Raw genomic sequence first — 20,528 nt, 5'->3', positions numbered from 1 at the left:
TACTACTTTTACACTATTTCACTAGAAAATGAACAATATTTCTTATTTGCTGATCCAATTTTGGTTTGGCAATACTTTTCAATGTTATCACCCAAAACTCAGTTTGGGAAATGACTAGTCATTGTTAATAGGCATCCCCATTGTCCTACAAACAAAAAAGTACAGCTACTCCTATTTTACATTTCAGCCAAATTTGTATAAAAAGGAGCCTGATGTGTACCTCTGAAAGCATTTATACATAAAAATACACAAATTTCTATTTAAAGCAGAGTTCCGGAGACAAAATGCACTTTGGGCCATCCGCTTGCTCAGTGTCACCTGTAAAAGAAATGGATAGTCACGATTTTTTTTTGTTTACTTACCTTGTTATTGAAGAAAATATACTCACCTTTCTTCCACTTCCTCCTTCTGCGGCCACGGCCCGTGCCGTCACTTCCTTCTTGCGTTGACTCCTGGGAGCTGAACGTCATCGCTCCCAGGAATCAATGCGCCTGCACCGGCCCCGCTCGTCAGTTCCGGTGCAGAAGCTGTGCAGGGATGACGCTTCTGCCCCGGAAGTGACGGCGGGGCCGTGCAGTGCATTGTGGGACTGAAGAGGACACGGAAGAGGACGCAGAAGAGGACGCACTGGCTTCAGCTGCCCACACCTGAGATGGCAGCGCTGGAGAAGAAGTTTTCAAGGTAAGTATTTCTTCTAAAAGGTAAGTGCGACCTGGGACAGATGTACTAGCCCTGACTGTCCGGGGGGTATTTTTATTGAAAAAACATTTTCGTGGCCGGAACTCCGCTTTAAAGATGAACTCCAGTGAAACAGCTACATACACATATTAAATAGATTTATGGAAGCTGTTTTACTTCCCTGTTGCTGCTCATTCTCCCAGTCTAAAATCTGTTGCACAGAGGGTTGTAAGAGGCTGATTCCAAGTCAAATTTATGTACCTAAGCCTGCCATACATGGATCAAAATTCAGCCGGTTCAGCAGGGACAAGCTGGATTTCGATCCATGTATGGGTACACTGGTTGTACACAAGTCGATCTATTGATCGATTTGTGTACAACCAGCCTGTTGGGTTTTTCCTGTATGATAAGTGCCGTCAGCTATAGGCGGAAACGCTAATAATTGTGTCAAGCTGGCAGAGAAGGCTCCCCATCGGCTGAACACAAAGGCGCTGTGGGAGGGTTTCCCCATAAACACTGACTGTGGTGATGGGGGAATCGAGCTATTTTTTTTCCTTCCATCCGTGACAAAAAAAAAAAACTTAAAGTGGAACTTTAATTAAAAGTGAAATTCCCTCTTACCCTCCTCCATGCCCCCACCCCTACTATTATTGGTACTCCTTATGTTTTGGGAGCAGGTATCATTTTCCGATCCCCCTTCCTTGGCAACAAGCCCCTGGGACACGTCACATATCCCAGGAGGCTTTGGGATAAGTATGAAAGTGAAGTGCGTCTTGTGCATGCACAGCAGGAAGCTGGGTATGAAACAGCAGGAAGTCACAAATGGCATCCCACAGTCAAGATGGTGGCGCCGGTGATCTGAAGACAGGCTACAGTCCGGGTGAAAACAGCACTGGACTCCTGGACTGGTAAGTGTCTGTTTAATAATTAATTAATTATTTTTTTAACAATGACTGTAATTCCTGCTTACAGTATGTATTAATTAATACAGCACTGCACTAATGTATGTCTTTTATATTTGTCTGGAGTTCTGCTTCAGAGATGAAAAGTACTTTCATTGGTTTAACTTTAAACGGACATTTATGAGTATAAAAGAAAAATATGGCTATCTTGTAAAAACATCTTATCATAATGATAAACATCTTTTCAGAAAAGTACAGTTTCTATGGAAATTATAAGCCTACAGAGATAATCATATCTATTATCAAAAATAGCCAGTTGCCAGGGAGCTTCGGACAGCACATATAGATGAGCTCCAGCAGATTTGTATGAAAAAGTAGTATGATCTGTTTTAAACCACTGCCTATTTTTATCAACTTCATCAGACTTAGAATAGTTTTTTAAAATGCATGAACAAAACAGTAATAGTAATTATTATAACATTTATTATGCGTGTCCTCACATGAAAACAAATTAGAGAAATACATAAGGTACAAAACTTTACTTTGCAAATATTTATAATGTAAGGCAACACAAAAACTCCAGTAACAGAAGTGCCAGAATAGGCTAGGCATACCATGCTGTTGGTCACGAGTATTGGGTTTGACTAGGGCAGAGGCACCCAATGTTTTTCCATTGTGGTTTCAAATGTCAACGTGCTGTTTGTGCAATCTCAATCTTTATTTTGCCATTGTTCTCAGACCTCAAAAAATGTTGCTCAGTAAAATCCTAATCAAATGAACTGAATTTCTAAAAGTCTATGGATACTAAAATTTGATTGCTTTTAAAATAATCTAGATTTGGTTGCCTCTTATATACACGTCCTTATGATCCTTATATTGTAAAATGTTCATACAGTCAAAACTAAACCCACAGCAGATACGAGAGAAAGAATACTGGTTGCTTACGTACTCCCTTCCATAATGCTTTGGTCTGTTCACCACCTGTATTATAAAAAAAGAAAATACAAAAAAGATTACATGGCAACCAACTACTTTCAACCAAATTTGGATCACAACAACAAAAAGAACCCTAAAAAAGAACAAATAACTGATCGATGCAACTTACAACCAACAGTTTCTATCAAAACTATAAAATGATGAAAATAGAGTAGGAGGTAGGTTGTCCTGGAAGCTGGTTTAGGGCCTGTGTGGATAGGCTTTGGACTTGGGTCAGTATGACAGTTCGAAACGCTTCTGGAATCATTTAGAATTCATTAGTAGCTGCATTTCAGCTGCAACTGACCTGCAGTTGACCTGCTTCAACCAGGACTTGCATTTCTATAAAACATATGATAGCAGCGCATAGGAACAACACAAACGGGATCCAAGGGGATACAAGAGAGATGTCCAATAAAGAAAGTTCAGTTTATTAATATAAAAAAGGGGGGAGGGGGGGGAAAACCAACGTACACACCACCCTGGGTCTAGAATCAGGCAGGGGCACCATCAGAGTGGAAGACTGAATGGCCGATTGCCAGATGCCAATGTGTGCTGAGCGATGGAGATCCTTGCCGGAGCCAGCCGCTGCGAGGATGAACCGTCACTGCGCTGCTCTGGTCCCATAGCCGGAAAGGTGTCAATCGCCTTGCAGGAACCAGGGTGTAACTCAAATTTCCTCCGTTGCCATGACTATGTGTATCGTGTGTATGTGCTTTATCAAGTCTGGTGACTTGATAAAGCGCATGCGTGCAAAACTCATAGTCATGGCAACGGGGGAAGTTTGCGTTCCACCCTGGTTCCTGCAAGGCGATTGACGTCTTTTCGGCCATCGCACCAGAGCAGCGCAGTGATGGTTCATCCTCGCAGCGGCTGGCTCCGGCAAGGATCTCCATCACTCAGCACACAGCGGCATTTGGCAATCGGCCATTCAGTCTTCCACTCTGACGGTGCCCCTGCCTGACTCTAGACCCAGGGTGGTATGTACGTTGGTGTCCCTCCCCCCCCCCCCCTTTTTTTATATCAATAAACTGAACTTTGTTTATTGGACATCTCTCTTGAATTCCCTTGGATCCCATTTGTGTTGTTCCTATGCGCTGCATCATATGTTTTATCCTGCTCAGGCATCCATCCCGTGCATTACTGGCCAGCAGCATAATGGCTTCCTTGATGGCCCACTGACCGGTTCTTATCCTTCATACAACAGGCACCCCAGGAGCGCCTGGTTATTTGTTTGTGCTTGCATTTCTATAGACTTCTATTGGAACATAAAATCCACTTGATGCAAATAAAAGCCCTAAGGCTCCGTTCACATCTAGGCGTTTTGGGGCGTTTTTGGGGCGTTTTTCTGCTCTAGGATCAGCTCTCAAAACGCCCAACAAGACAAATCCTATTCATTTCAATGGCCCCTGTTCACATCTGAGCGTTTTGAGGCTGTATACAAAACGCCCAACGCTCAAAAAAGTACATGAGCTTCTTTTTGGGCAGATTACAGGCGTTTTCCATTGATCTCTATTCAATCTAAAAACGCCTGCACAAAAATCGCGGTAAAAATCGCGGTAAAATCGCGGTAAAAAACGCCGCAAAAATCGCGGTAAAATCGCGGTAAAAACGCGCGAAAAACGCTACGCTCAGGTGTGAATGTAGCCTAAAAGTGGTTGAAATTTCCTGAAAATGTACAGACCATGTTGAGGTTTAATACTATAAATTCTTAATTTAGAGCAGCAGTATAAAGTCCATTAACAGTGCAAGTCACTGTATATGCTGTAAAAATATAAAAGTATGAAGATTCTTTAGTTGACACTAAGAGAAGGCACACTAAATGCAGGTACATTGGAGAGAGGACTGGTAGGGAGGTAAGTAATGAAGTAATATGCAAAAGAGAAGATGTCGGCAATGGTTCCTCCAGAGTTCAGCTTGGTTGGGGTAGCGCCCTTTTGTAGTACCATAAGAGATTCTTATTGATTCAGTGTACATTTGTGAGGGGTTGCCTTGCACATTGACCATGTTGAGTTTTAAGGCTGACATATAGCAAATGGCCAGAAGGAAAGAAACAATAGCATGAGTGCCGCAGCAGTGTGTCTTCTATTGTTCCCCATAGGATGTGATCTTTCAGTCATTGTGTCAAATACCACATTTTGACAGATTCAGGCATGATGAATGGTCCAACCTATCACAAATCTGAAAGCTTGTAATAAAGGAGTCTGGTGAAGAATATGTATTTAAAACCAAACCTACATTCTCAGCAAAGGTGGGAAACCAGCCCCTACTCATACTAGTAGTAGCTAGTCACATTCAACTGGATTGTTAAAGATGTTTCAAAGGTTATCCAAGCCACATCTTTAGTTCCAACGAGTGTCTGGAAGATACCTCAGCATTTTTTATTCACAACCTAATATACTTTAACTCAATCATTATGTAATATGTATGGTGCTGGCTGCCCAAGTACAGAATGAAGGGTGTAAAAGTTGTGGTATCAACCTGTTCTAGTTACATCATTTCATTGATGGTGCCAGGAAGCCTGGATAGATGTTAGTTCCTCAGTTTACATGGCTAAAGATATGAAATGTTGCCCAATTGCCAGGGTAGAGATGGCCTCTACTCTTTATATCTGCAATCTTCATGCCGGCACTCCTTTGGAGCTGCAATTTCCAAATATTCAATGTGCAAATTCCAATTAGACCTTCTGAGGCAGTTCTCTGGTCTACCGCTATACCTCCTTGTTGACAAGTTGGACCACACGTCAACCCCCCTGCCACCTTCCGAGGCTCTCTTGGGTACTTCCAGCCCACCGAGAGACCCAAGCGACCATCCGGCGCATCTGCCGGCTGCTTGGACAGCCAGACCAAGTCGGGATCGACTTTGATCAGCTGGTCATAAATGTATACCGGAAGTGATGACATGGTGTACTTGGAAACCATATTTAAAAATCTAAAGCATTCAAAAACACAGATCTTGGAGTTTTGAATGCTTTTACTGTAAGGGCAGAGGAGGGATTTTGAGTCCCATAGACCCCAGATCTCTCCATAAAGAGTACCTGTCACATGGCTATTGTAATTACAAGGATGTTTACATTTCTTGTGACAGCAATAAAAGTGATTAAAGAAATAAAATTAAAGCAACAGTGTAAAAATAAAAATAAAAAAGTGCCCCTGTCCTCCCATACTCGCACACAAAGGAGAATGAGTGTGTCGTTCCTGCACGCATGTAAACAGGCATTGTCCCACATGTGAGATATCACCGTGAACGTCAGATCATGGACAGTATTTTTAGCACCAGAACTCCTGTGTAAATCTAAAGTAGTAACCTGTAATAGCTTTTAATGCATTACCTACGGATAGTAAAGTTTACGTCATTTGTCGTCATTGCAATTTTAAGGTGGCTGCGGTGGGACAAATTTAGATGGGGGGGGGGTGCCCAATTTTAGTCTTGACTAGGGCAGCACAAAACCAAAATACACCCCTGCTTTCATGGTTGAACTAGATGGATGTGTGTCTTTTTTAACTATGTAACTATGTGGGCACAAAGCATTGCACAGATATGATTGAGCCCCATTTAAAACAATGGCAAACCTGTGTACATGCATTGAAGAATGGTAAAATGCATAGGTGCGAATGGGCCCTAAATATTTAAATTCCCATCCTGCATACTTGTTCCAGTGGACTCGCTAGGAAGCTATGGTCAGGAACAGCCCCAAAATCTTTAACTTAAAAAAAAAAGTTAGCACTGACATTTTTTACATTTCTCTAATCTCAGAATTATTTAAAACATGATTTCATTGAGAAAAACAAATGGAAGCCAGTGACTCTCTGCTCTTTCAATCTGTTAGACAGACAGTATATAAAAGAACTTGACAGAATATTGCTCTTTAGTAAATGACCTTTGTCTAACAAGTGCTAAAGGGTGTTTATCAGATAGGTAATGTGTCTCATAGCAGAACAGCGGCCATTTGTGACCTACTTGTATGTATGTAATTTCTCATATCTGGTACTGTAAGTAAATTGGAATCTGAAATTTCACATCTTTTTTTTCACAACTTCCTGAGATCTTATTGCTATTTCTATTGCTGCCGTTCACACAAGGCCAATCAATTTTGATCTTATTCTAGATATTAACACCCAGCTACGTATAACCAGCTCCTGCACACTGATGTTGTAATATCAAGGAAACTTGTACTAAAGGAATTTTGAAAGCTGCTGATGCTGATATCTTTTAGAAAAAGTTAGTTACACAACTGATGACAGCTCCACATTTAAAGAAGCTAAATATAAGGTACTGCTCCACTGGTACTTGGTACCCCAAAGACTTGTGATTTTTTCAAGAGGTGCCTCAAATCTTTGATTTAGGAATTGTGGAGAAGTGGGTCACCTAATGCATGTGAAGTGGAAATGCCACAAAATCAAGAGATTTTAGATTCGGGTTTATCAATTAGTTTATATAGTCTCAGGCAAAATCATTCCTAAGAATCCATGAGGGGCCCTTCTTAATCTCCATCCTGATTGGTCCACTAAGAATTAATTCAAGCTTTTGACCTCTATCTTTACCGCTGCCAGAAAAACCTGGCCAGGGTGCGGTAGTCAGGTACCCTACGATTTACATAAGTTAAACAGAAATGGCCAACACACTATTTCCTGAAAGATCTAAATGTTTCCTTGTGTACCATCTAAGGCTAACAGTTAAAGCTAATTATTTCATTTTCAATATTCAAAGCAGACTCCCCCATCCATCCATATCTCCATGCTTTATTTTGTTGAGAAATCACTTTGAAAAACAGCCTCCTAGCATTTCTGGCAGTGGTCATCTTGAGACAGGGCAGATGGTTCATGTAGCATTTACTTCCATGAATCCATCTGCCCTTAGCTCAGGCATGCCGGAGGGTGTGCTTAGGTGAGAAAACCCCTCCTCCTCTCCTGAAGACTCCTGGGATGTATGACGTCATTTGTTCAGGCATGAAAAGCAGGAAATAACTGTAGATATGTTTTTTTTACAAAAAAAGTTTAAAACAAGCAAATATGATATAATTTCCTATCTATTTACTAATGCAAGCATAAGGATTAAAAATAGTCAATATAGATTGGGAGAGTGAAGTTCCGCTTTAACAAATGGATACGGCTTTAGATTTAGTGATACCCTCACTGGTCCTCCTTCAGTTTCCTGCAAACTCTTACCACCACACTTTCCAAATCCCCCCTTTCTTCTTGTCAATCCCTTCTACTCTCACCTTTGATGATAAACCTTCTCCTTTTTCCCTCACTTGCCCCCCCCCCTCCAACCCCCTTTCTTTATTCTTGTCTTGGTGTCTTGGGCCTGAAGAAGGTCTCCTATTCTTGGGTTTTCCCTCTAACTGATCTACTGATATACAGAAAAGCCTATTTCATGTGGGATCACCTGTGCTATACTACAGAGCATTGTACCTTATTGTTGGAGGTTCATTCATATCCATTTCAAATTACTCAATGAGGGTTATTGTAGTGAGTACAGTAATACCTAAAGAAATGGTACACCATGGTACACTGACCTCCAATCATGCACACCTTAGGACATAATATACAATGTACAAAGAATTGGGGGGTTCCCCTAGTTGGGACTTTTTAGGCACTAAGATTTTAGAAGTTTAATGTTCAAATTAAGTTTAATAAACTTAATTTGAACATTTAACTTCTAAAATCTTTGTAAACTTTATAAAGATACTTTATAAACTTCAGGATGTTTCTTAAAGCTGGCACCCAGAGCACATACACAGGGTCTGCCTTGAGATAGAAGGATCATACATTTGATAATTTATACAGTTTTGGAATGTTGTATAATTGATCTACCTTTTATTCCCTCTATTATTTATCATGTCATCATAATGTGACACTACTGTTTTTAGACCAATAACTACTGTTTTTAGCCCAATTTGTTTTTGTTCTGATAAAAAGATTATATTAGTCTTAGATTTGATTCAAAGTAGACATCATGTTATACTACCAGCCCCTTAATCTGTGTGCCTAGGGATGGCCTATGGGTCTATTGGGACCCTTGATACACCCCTGAAGTACTTACCTACTTATTGGTAAAAATTTTTAAAAATAAATGAAATAGAAAATGACAATCACCTGCCTAAAGCCTTGTACACACGACGAGATTATCGGACGAATAATTGTCCGTTTTCGGTAGCATGCTAGTCTCATATCGAAAATGAATAGATTACTCAATGTATGAAAATTCTCGTATGACAGAATACAACTTCGAAAGTGATGTAATGTGTTGAATAGTTTTGTAATGTTTTCTTTCTTTTCCAAGCATGCGTAGTCTTGCTCTTATGATTTTTATGCGGACAAAAACTGTAGTAATTAAACAAAAATTGGACGTTGTTTTCACTAACAATAACATTTTTATAGCCTGCGCCTGCAGGTTTAGCCATCCAAAAAGTCAGAACTGGCTGTCGAAAGCACTAAACTAACGATCAGATAATCATCCGATTGTTCCGTGTACAGAATTTTACTTCTGATTTTCTTTTTGTGTGTACGGGCCTTTAGTCACTGGCCTGGGACAAGTATACAGATCAGGGGAGTCATAGGGGTTGATTTATTAAACTGGAGAGTGCAAAAACTGGTGTAGCTGTGCATGGTAGCCAATTAGCTTCTATTTTCAGCTTGTTCAATATAAGGGGAACTCCAGTCAAAAATTACATTTTTCCCAATAATAGTATGTTAAATATTTTTATCTTTGATATTATTCATTTTTCTGGCTAGCTGCTTGTGTAGCTTAGAAAGTCGTATCTAAGCTAGACAAACAGCTTCTTCCTGTTTTTCACTGACAACGCTATCTCCGTTTATCTGAATTTGCTATGCTGTCTTTCACTTCCTGAAAAGGTTGTCAGTCTTTCTTAGACAGGCATGCCTAGACCTTCCCAGCCCCACCCCCATTCCTCCAATCCTACAGAACATGATCTCCTGTTTTCATAGCCTTGTGTAGGCTAGCAGCTTCTCATGAGAAAGAGGGAGAATGGGGGGTATCACGTGCCCGGTGCAATATATGAAAAAAGTAAGGTACAAAGGAACATTTTTGAAAGTTTAGAAGGAAACAGATCAATTTCTATAGCTCATTACATGTGAGTAGTGAGTTCCACTAGTGTGACTTGTCATGCGACTTTGGACACAAAGTAGCATAACAAGTCAGATAGGAACGGTGCCATTGAAATCAATGGGCTGTGACTTCTCATGCGACTTTGGACACACAAGTCACACTAGTGGAAACATAGACTTAGTGTGGTTGCCTGTACTATGATAATAGTAGACTGTGAGCTGAGGCCCCAGAGCCCTTCTAGCTACACCGACAGTCCCCCCTCCCCCCTCTTTCCATCTTTCTTCTCCTATGGTAGTCTTCATTCAAAGCCCAGCACAGCTATACTGTATATGTGCCCCTCCCCCCCAGCACAGCTATACTGTATATGTGCCTCTCCCCCCCAGCACAGCTATACTGTATATGTGCCTCTCCCCCCCAGCACAACTATGCTGTATATGTGCACTCCCCCCCCCCCCCATGTCCTGTGTGAATGGCTCTTTTTTTATTTCTTCATTTTCTCATGAATTAGGATGTACAATGCATCCTTACTGATGAGAGAACACTGGGTGGGAAGCTATGATCAGCTCCTCCCATCCTGTATATCCCACTGGTTACACAGGAACAGTGTCCCTCCCCGGAAGTGATATCACTAGCTTTCAGTAACCACACCCACTTGCTGCTCTTGGACCCAGCAGGAAGAGGAACTGAAATCATGTGACAGCCCTGAAAACTACAAAATAATGGTAGAAAAACTGGGATTTTTTCATGTTGACACATAAGGCTGATCTCCCTGCACATTAACCTTCCTAGCGGTATTCCTGAGTGTGGCTAGGGGGTTACATTTCAGTGGCAAAGTGGTAACCCCAAGCCACACTCGGGGTACCGCCAGAAGCATCGCTGGATCCTGGTAGAGGGGTTACTTACCTTGTCACCGGGATCCAGCGATGTATCCCGGCGGTGTACGGCGGCGGATCTTCCTCCTGATGCTCTCTGTGCCCCGGCTTCCGTCGCAGGGGGCTGGAACCGGCGGCAAATTCAAAAGTAAAACACACCAAACACACTGATACATTGCAAAATAAAATAAATTCACATTAGATTGCCCCCCAGTGCCCTTTCCAGCAGTTTTACTGTACTTTTTATGTATATATATATATATATATATATATATATATATATAAAAATATATATATATATATATATATACACGTGTATATATATATATATATATATATATATATATATATATATATATATACACACATACAATATATATATATATATATATAAATACATACATACATACTTTAACTTACTTATAGTCATTTATTATATTATAATTTATGATTTTGTGTTTCACACTTTATCATACCTTAGATGTTATAAAGAAGAACGCACAATAAAAAAAAAATCATATGTAAATAGTTGGTTTGGGCTGCTCATACTTAAGTATTACATGCAAAATAACGGTACCGCTTTCAGCACCTAAAATCGGAAAGAATCATACCGCCAGGGAGGTTAATGATTGCAGGGGAGAATTTAAGGTATTAGGCTGTACTTCCGCTTTAAGCTTTTACAAAAAAAAAGAAAAAGAAAATGATTGGTTTCTATGCAGAGCTGCACCAGAATTTGCACTCTCCAGTTTTAGTAAATTAACCCCAGTGTATTCAGAGCTCCTTATCTGCATACTTGTTTTAGGACAGAAAGTCATGAAGCTGAAAGATAATATTAACTTCCAAAAACATTTAGATCTGAATTTTTAGTATACAAACTTTTTTATTAGTGGTATGTAGCACTGCTACCATGGGAGCTGCTGAGAATGGATTCTCCTGGGTTCCCCATAGTAACAGGCAAATAAACGTATCGCTTTAAGTCCTCGGCTCAGTCAATGAACAGTCCAGGGGATTTGGTTGTTTTTGTATTTATTTGGAACTGGGATGGGAGAAGGGATGAGTGGGATACTCCAACTATCAACTATGCACAACTTGAGGAAAACTATCTGAGATGTGTGCAGCAAGGCCGCTGCTTCACTTTGCCATTGAGGTGAAGATTTCAAAGGTGAAATATGTTGAGATTCTCTTCAGGGTCTAACTTGGCACGTCCTTTTCTTACTCACTGTGTGTGCTGGCTCTTGTCAACTAACTTTCCCTGGAGTGGTCCCCTTCCCGGGCAGACCCTTGGCAAGCTCCCCAGTTCTCACGGACACTGTTTTTCGCAGGAATCTCTGCCACTGCTCCACTGTCAGTTTCCACCGGACCACACAGCTCAGCCCCACACTCTGGTCCACAAGGCTGACTGCCTTTGACCACTTTCCAACCTGACAGGAGGAGAGACAGCTGTCACCCTCCTCCCGGGACCTGGCTTCCCGCCCAAGGACGCCCTGTCACATGTGCCCCTGGATTTTATGACCAATCCCAAGATGCACCACTATAGTGCCCTCCCACTGGGATAGCCACAAAAGCCTGTGTGTCACTGGCTGGGTTTCCTCCACTGTCCAACATGCTCCCCTATTGGATACAGTGGGGACACTCCCTCAGACCAAGTGAATCACACCTGGACACGGAAAACTAGAAATCCTGCTCCCTGATAAGCAGGAGAGCAAATAAATGCCTTTACCTAGCACCTAACTAGGAGGGTGCTACAGGTATATAAGTGGTACAAGAGAGAAATACAGTATCTCATAGCATAATTTTTAGAGGGGGGGTCAACAATGGCAGGATCCATACTTTCTCAGTTCATTTCCTTTCAATACCAGATTTTTTAAAAAAAAGCATTTCATAATATCAAACCAATAAAGCTGTCAATGTTTATACTGTATAATATATGAATAATTTATGAATGCAATTGTATATCAGTCTCCATCAGCTTTTCAAACAGGTTAGACTAAAATGGTCTTCTGAGTGGAAAAGCAGATCCAGCCTTTAGTGGTATATCCCCATACACAGAATGACTGGTTTTTGCTGACTTGGTGCTGCTTTAACGCAGAGGAAACCTGGCAGTCCTATTAAGTGAGGCAAAAATGTGAGAAGTAATCAATCAGCTTCCATCATTCCCTGTCCTGCTTGCTCTGAGCCAGTGAAAGCTAAAGCCTGACAGTAAATGTGATAAAAGGCAAAACTGTTCTGCTGCAGTTGCTGTGTCAGTTTTTTTTCCAGAAAGCAGAAATATGACAACCATGTCCAGCCATCGGAGCACAACAGAGTAGAGACTAGAGCTACATCGGCAATTTGAATCTCCTGCTACTCAGGGAATAATCCATATGCTGGCATGTCACTCCATTAGACTAGTGCCGGATTTTTAGTAGCCCAGCCCTGCTACTAACATCACTAGAAAACAATCATTGGGAGCAGCAAAATACTGCTAAACAAATGGTAGAAATGGCTCCTTATAGAGAAAGTTACAGCATGTAGTAGCATCTTGTTCAATCAATTGCACATGAACGGAGCACTGTGCGATCATGTGAGATTGATTGATTGCTACTACACGCTACTTGTGTTGCTTACCTCATAGGGAGCTATTGGTTTCAATTGCTACACCTAGTGACTAATCAATAGTGATTTTTATAGTAGGAATAAGCTGCATAAAATCTCCTAAATAACTCTAGTGTCTAGCCTCTAGTCTATTCAGGTGACTGGCAGAAGTGGTTACATTTATCATTACAAGCACAAGAATAAAATGCCTAAGGGCCCTTTCACAGGGGTGCTCCGTATGTCCGCAAATCATCCTATTTTTTTGCGGATGATTTACGGACATAATGTAAGTCAATGGCATTGCGGATGTCAGCGGAATACCATCCGCTGACATCCGATTTTCTTCCTTTCAGTTCTGTTCCGTTTTTTGGAATGGAACAGAACCCTATTTTTCTTCCGTTCAAAAAACAGAAAGGAAGCAAAATCGGATGTCAGCAGTGTCATCCGCTGACATCCGCAATGCCCATAGACTTACATTATGTCTGTATATCATCCGCAAACGGATGGGATGATATGCGGACATACGGAGCGGATGACACAAGTATCATCTGCTCCGTGAAAAAAAAAAAAAAAAAGGACCGGAGCGGAGGCAAGAAACTGATCGCCCGTGTGAAAGAGCCCTAAAGCTCCCAAAGCAACCTGTATCAACCTTTTTACCTCAGATGAACCCTAAAAACAATTTATATGTTTAAGGCAAAGGCAAAGGCATAGGCATGGGCGGAGGGGGGGGGGGGAGCCAGGTGTGCAATTGTGATTTCAGGCTGTGACGTGGATAAGAAGGCCTGGCTCGAAGTCTTCACTCTAATTCACCCCAAAGGTGTTTTATCGGGCTGAGGTCAGAACACTGTGCAAGCCAGTCAAGTTCCTCCACCCCAAACTCGCTCATCCATGTCTTTATGGACCTTGCTTTGTGCACTGGTGCGCAGTCATGTTGGAACAGGAAGAGGCCATCCCCAAACTGTTACCACAAAGATGGAAGCCCCCCCCCCACACACTCCCCTAAACACTTACCTGACACTATCTATCCAGTGCTGTCCCCACAAGCAGACCCGCTCTCCTCTCTTCCTGCATGCATAGACTATTCTGGAGGGAGCATGTGACAGGCTGTCTTTGGGTGGGAAACCAGGTCCCAGGAGGAGGTTGATGGCTGTCTCTCCTCCTGTTGCTGAGGAAGGTCGTCCAGGCAGTTGGCCTAGGGACCAGGGGATGAGCTGTGCTGTTGAGGATCCGGTGTGTGCTGACCAAGTGGAGCTGTGGGGCAGGATTCTTCTGGAAAACAGTATCATGAGTACCTAAGCATCTGCCCAGGTGTCTGCTTAAGAGAGGGGACCACTTCAGGAAGGTCAAGGGGATCCAGGAGCCAGCTAACCAGAGTGTTACTGTAAAAGGGGGTGCCAAGTTGTAAAGCCCTGAAGATTAGGGAGTAAAGGGGGCGCCAGGAAGGGCCCTGAAGTTGCTCAGCTGTACAGTCTACTTTAGAGGACAGCTACCTCAGGAAAGGAGTGCCTTAAGAAGCTTAAGGACTCTTTCACAGTCAGAAGGCAAAGTAAATTAAGCGGCCTAGCCTTGACTAGCTTAACTCAGTGTTTCTCAGCATTTAACCAGCGTTAATCAACATTTAACCAGCGTTAATCAACATTTAACCAGCGTTAAGCAGCATTTAACCAGCGTTAAGCAGCATTTAACCAGCGTTAATCAGCATTTATCAGATCGTCCCTGCTATTCTGCATAGTTTAGTTCTGTTGGAGTATCCTACTCGTTCCTTCTCCTATCCAAGTTCCTAATAAAACATAAAAACCAAAGAAACTGGACTGGTCCTTGTCTGAGGTAAAATCACTTGGAAACATGTCTGAATGTTCTGTTGTTGCTAATGGTAACCCAGGGGAACCCATCTTCAGCAGCTCCCTTTGGAGTAGTGCTACATCTACATAGATAGTTACATAGTAGGTGAGGTTGAATAAAGACAATAGTCCATCCAGTTCAACCTGTGTAGGTGTGTGTGACTGTAATCATCTAACATAGCCCTCAATCTCCTGATCCTTGAGATGTAAGTCTAAGAGTCTTTTGAAAGTCACCATACTACCCGCAGAAACCACCTCTTGTGGTAGACAATTCCACAATCTTGTAGCCCTAACAGTAAAGAACCCCCCACGTTGCCTGAGGTTAAAACGCTTCTCCTCTAATCGCATTGTATGTCCTCGAGTCCTCATGCAATTCCTTCGAATGAACAGCTTTTCTTCTAAGCTGAGATCCCCATTAAGATATTTATAAATTGCTATCATGTCCCCTCTCAGACGTCTTTTCTCCAGGGAAAATAAATCGAGCGATTGCAGCCGCTCTTCATAGGTAAGGTCCTCCAACCCCCTAATCAGTTTAGTTGCCCTTCTCTGGACTTTCTCCAGCTCCAACACATCCCTCCTGAGGACTGGCGACCAGAGCTGGACAGAATACTCCAGATGCGGTCGGACCAGAGTTTTATAAAGTGGAAGGATTATAGTCTTATCTCTGGAATACATCCCTTTCTTTATGCATGCTAATATTCTGTTGGCTTTGGAAGCTGCCGCTTGGCATTGCATGCTGTTGCCTAATCTATCATCAACTAAGACTCCCAGATCTTTCTCCATTTTTGATTCCCCCAAGGGTTCCCCTCCTAACGTGTATTGTGTTTTTATGTTTTTGGTCCCCAAGTGCAAAACCTTACACTTCTCCACATTAAACCTCATTTGCCATGTCGTTGCCCACTCCGTAATTTTGTCCAGGTCATTCTGTAGGATATCTGCTTCATGCTGTGCAGTTATTGCCCTGGCCAATTTTGTGTCATCTGCAAAAACTGATAACGAACTACTGATCCCTTCCTCAATGCTGTTTATGAATAAATTGAACAAGGTTGGTCCCAGGACTGAGCCCTGGGGCACCCCGCTTACTACCTCAGACCAGTCTGAGTATGCGCTGTTTATTACTACCCTTTGGACACGGCCTTTTAGCCAATTCCGTATCCAAGAGCAAACCCTGCTGTCGATACCTGCAGACCTTATTTTATAAATTAAGCGCTTGTGGGGAACTGTATCAAACGCCTTAGCGAAATCCAAGTACACCACATCCACTGGTCTCCCCCTATCTAGCTCACAGCTCACTTCCTCGTAGAATGCTAAGAGATTGGTTTGACAAGATCGCCCATTTGTAAACCCGTGCTGGTTACTACTGATGATGTTGTTGTCTTTAGCATACTCTACGATATAGTCCCTTATCATCCCCTCCAAAAGTTTACATATTATTGATGTCAGACTGACAGGCCTATAATTTCCCGGGATATGTCTCTGGCCCTTTTTAAATATCGGAATCACGTTAGCCTTCCTCCAATCCCCTGGTACATCTCCTGTCCTAATACTGTCAGCAAAGATCAGGAACAGTGGTCTAGATATAACCATACTGAGTTCCTTGAGCACTCTCGGATGTACGCCATCCGGGCCTGGTGATTTGTTTGTGTAAAGTTTATCCAGTCTTTCCCTGATTTCCCCCTCTGTTAGCCATAGTGGCAAGTCCTGTGTATTACTACTAACCATACAGTCATGGTCAGTGTACCCTTCCTTTTCCTGCGTAAAGACTGACAAGAAAAAAGAATTCAGCACGGTTGCTTTTTCAGTGTCCTCTGTAACCATCCTCCCATCATCGCTAATTATGTGTGCAATATGCTCTGCCCTAGTTTTTTTGCTGTTGATATATTTAAAGAATTTCTTTGGGTTTTTTTTACTATCCTCCGCTATTTGTCTCTCAAAGTTGATTTTAGCCATCTTGATTTCTTGTTTACTTTTCTTATTTTCCTCCTTGTATTGCTGGAAGGCCGATACGGTGCCCTCTGATTTATATTTCTTGAAGGCCAATTTTTTTCCCCTAATAAGTTTTTTAACGCTACGGTTTAGCCAGCCAGGTTTGGCTTTGTCTCTTCTAAATTTATTCCCCATAGGAATGCACTGCAAGATGCCTTTGCTTAATATTGTTCTAAAGCATTCCCATTTTTCCTCTGTGGTCAGTGATCCCAGGGTTTGGTCCCAGTTTACCCTTTCCATCAATGAGTACAATTTTGGAAAGTCTGCCCTTCTGAAGTTTAGGGTTCTTATGTTCCCCACTTGCCTTTTTATATTGTTATTTATACTAAATGTGATCATCCTGTGATCGCTAGAGCCCAGGTTGTCCTGGACTCCTACCTCCGAGATTATGTCTGGGTCATTAGTGATCAATAGATCCAGGATAGCATTCTCTCTAGTAGGGGAATCCACCAACTGCGACATGTAGTTATCCTGTAAGGTTTCCGTGAATAGCCGGGCCTTATGCGAGTGTGCAGTCCCCTCTTCCCAGTCAATGTCGGGATAATTGAAGTCCCCCAATATGATGACTGATCCTAGTTTTGCCGCTTTACCTATTAGTGCTAAAAATTCCAGCTCTACCTCCTCCCCTTGGTTAGGTGGCCTATAGCAAACCCCCACAACTACTTTTCCCTTATCTTCTTCCCTATCGAGTTCAACCCACACAGATTCTAAATCCATGCTCATCCCATCCGTAATGTCACTCCTTTCTAGCACCTTTATATTGTTCTTGACATAGAGACATACCCCTCCCCCTCTTTTACCAACCCTGTCCTTCCGGTACACCGAATACCCTTGGATATTGGCCAGCCAGTCATGTGAGGGGTCGAACCAAGTCTCCGTTATTCCCACAAGGTCTATGTCCTCTTCATGTACTAACATGTCCAACTCATCCATCTTATTAGCTAGGCTCCTGGCATTAGCATATACCCCTCTTAGTTTTACGGAAGTTAAACGTGATTGGCGGTTTTGTTTATTTCTGTTTGGTCTGCTGTTCTCCCGCACAGACCCGCCAATTGATGTTGACCTACTGTCGCTATTGACCCTACCACTGCCTTCAGTCCTCTGCTCCCTCCTGACTGATTCTATTTCTGAGCCCTCCCCCCCGTCTCCTAGTTTAAAAGCCCCTCCAACTCGGTGGCCATCTTTCTCCCCAAAAGAGCTGTACCGTCCCCATTAAGGTGCAGCCCATCCTTACTAAAGAGCCGGTAGCCGACTGAGAAGTCAGCCCAGTTCTCCAGGAACCCAAACCCCTCCTTCCTACACCAATTCCTCAGCCACTTGTTAACTTCCCTAATCTCCTTCTGCCTCTCCTGTGTGGCTCGAGGTACAGGCAGTATTTCAGAGAAAACCACCTTGGAGGTCCTTTTCCTCAATCTATTACCTAAGTCCCTGAAATCGTTCTTAAGGATCCTCCACCTACCTTTAACTTTGTCATTAGTGCCCACATGCACCATGACCGCTGGGTCATCCCCAGCCCCGCCCAACAATCTGTCTGCCAGATCTGCAATGTGCCGAACTCGGGCGCCCGGTAAACAACAAACTGTTCGGTTCACGCGATCTTTTTTACAGATTTCCCTCTCTGTCCTCTTGATAATTGAGTCCCCAACTACCACAACCTGTCTAACCTTTCCTGCGTTACGGCCCCCCTTCTTCCTGGAGCCGTCCCTCCCCTGGCAGCTGGGGGAGGGCGCATGCTCCAGCACTGCCACCCCTGAGTTGATATCCCCCTCAACCTGCAACTCGGCAAACATGTTAGGGTGTACCAACTCAGGACTGGCCTCCCTGACTCTCCTCCCCCTAACATTCCTAACAGTCACCCAGCTGCGTACCTCTGCTGCTTGCGTCTCCTCTATTCCTTCCTCCTCTATGCTGACCCCTGCCAGCGCCTGATGGGTAAAGTCCAAGCTCCTTTCCAGGTTGTAGATGCCACGCAGTCTTGTCACTGTGTTCTCTAGATCCACGATGTGGGCTTCCAGAGCAACAAGTCGCTCACATCTTGCACAGCAGTATTCGTCCTCGATTGTTTCATCAAGGAACGCATACATGCCGCAAGAAGTGCACTGAGTGGCATCCCCAATCCTGTCGGACATTATTACCCTCTACTCTATGGGGATAATATTAACGACCTGCTCTTCCTTACCTACACTACCCCTAACTTCCCTGGTACAAAACCTGGGGTACCCACCAGTCGCTAATACCCTCACCAGTCACTAGATACTCACCAGTCGCAAGGATCCTCACCAGTCGCAAGGATCCTCACCAGTCGCAAGATACTCACCAGTCGCAAGATACTCACCAGTCGCAAGGATACTCACCAGTCGCAAGGATACTCACCAGTCGCAAAGATACTCACCAGTCGCAAAGATACTCACCAGTCGCAAGATACTCACCAGTCGCAAGCTACTTCACCAGTCGCAAGGATACTCACCAGTGCAAGGATACTCACCAGTCGCAAGGATACTCACCTGTCGCAAGATACTTCACCAGTCGCAAGGATACTCACCAGTCGCAAGGATACTCACCAGTCGCAAGGATACTCACCAGTCACAAGGATACTCACCAGTCGCAAGGATACTCACCAGTCGCAAAGATACTCACCAGTCGCAAAGATACTCACCAGTCACAAGGACACTCACCAGTCGCAAAGATACTTCCAGTCGCAAGGATACTCACCAGTCGCAAGATACTCACCAGTCGCAAGCTACTTCACCAGTCGCAAGGATACTCACCAGTGCAAGGATATTCACCAGTTGCAAGGATACTCACCAGTTGCAAGGATACTCACCCGTCACAAGGTACTCACCAGTCGCAAGGATACTCACCAGTCGCAAAGATACTCACCAGTCGCAAAGATACTCACCAGTCGCAAAGATACTCACCAGTCGCAAGGACACTCACCAGTCGCAAAGATACTCACCAGTCGCAAAGATACTCACCAGTCGCAATGATACTCACCAGTCGCAGGGATACTCACCTGTCGCAAGGATACTCACCTGTCGCAAGGATACTCACCAGTCGCAAGGATACTCACCAGTCGCAAGGACACTCACCAGTCGCAAAGATACTCACCAGTCGCAAAGATACTCACCAGTCGCAAAGATACTCACCAGTCGCAAGGATACTCACCTGTCGCAAGGATACTCACCAGTCGCAAGGACACTCACCAGTCGCAAGGACACTCACCAGTCGCAAAGATACTCACCAGTCGCAATGATACTCACCAGTCGCAAGGATACTCACCAGTCGCAAGGATACTTACCAGTCGCAAGGATACTCACCAGTCGCAAGGATACTTACCAGACTTCCCAGGTACTCAGTTGCAGAGACAGTCACACAGCAGTCAGTCGCAGTACAGACAAACAGCTATTGATTTCTTACAGAGTACAGTCACACAGCTTTCCCCCTGTTTGCAGCTGCTGCTCTACTCACAGCTGCTGACACACACACACACACACACACTGGGACGGATGTCTCCTCCTCCTCACTGGGCACGGACGGTCCTCCTCCTCTTCTTCCAGGCACTAAGGAAGGCGGGTTCTGACCTCCGCCGCCGCTCTCTGCCTCGGCTCCCGTCCTCCACCTCCGCTCAG

At 43.4% G+C, this 20,528-nt stretch overlaps 1 protein-coding gene across 3 annotated transcripts in view; it reads right to left on the bottom strand.

Annotated features, from left to right (window-relative positions):
* Positions 1–20,528, bottom strand: part of CHN2 (chimerin 2) — a 502,107-nt gene that overhangs the window by 248,219 nt on the left and 233,360 nt on the right. Inside the window, exon 4 of one of the 3 annotated variants that reach the window (XM_082258131.1) lies at positions 2,530–2,561. In XM_082258131.1, coding sequence (XP_082114257.1) covers positions 2,530–2,561 — 32 coding nt within the window. Of the gene's footprint in view, positions 1–2,473; positions 2,493–2,525; positions 2,562–20,528 lie in introns of those variants that run through there. The other 2 variants (XM_082258132.1, XM_082258133.1) reach the window with 2 other exon arrangements.

The sequence above is a fragment of the Pelophylax lessonae genome (genome assembly GCF_965119305.1).
Source record: "Pelophylax lessonae genome assembly, chromosome: 5".
Classification (NCBI taxonomy): domain Eukaryota; kingdom Metazoa; phylum Chordata; class Amphibia; order Anura; family Ranidae; genus Pelophylax; species Pelophylax lessonae.
Note: the sequence above shows the minus strand (reverse complement) of the source record. Positions and strands in the feature narration are given on the sequence as shown.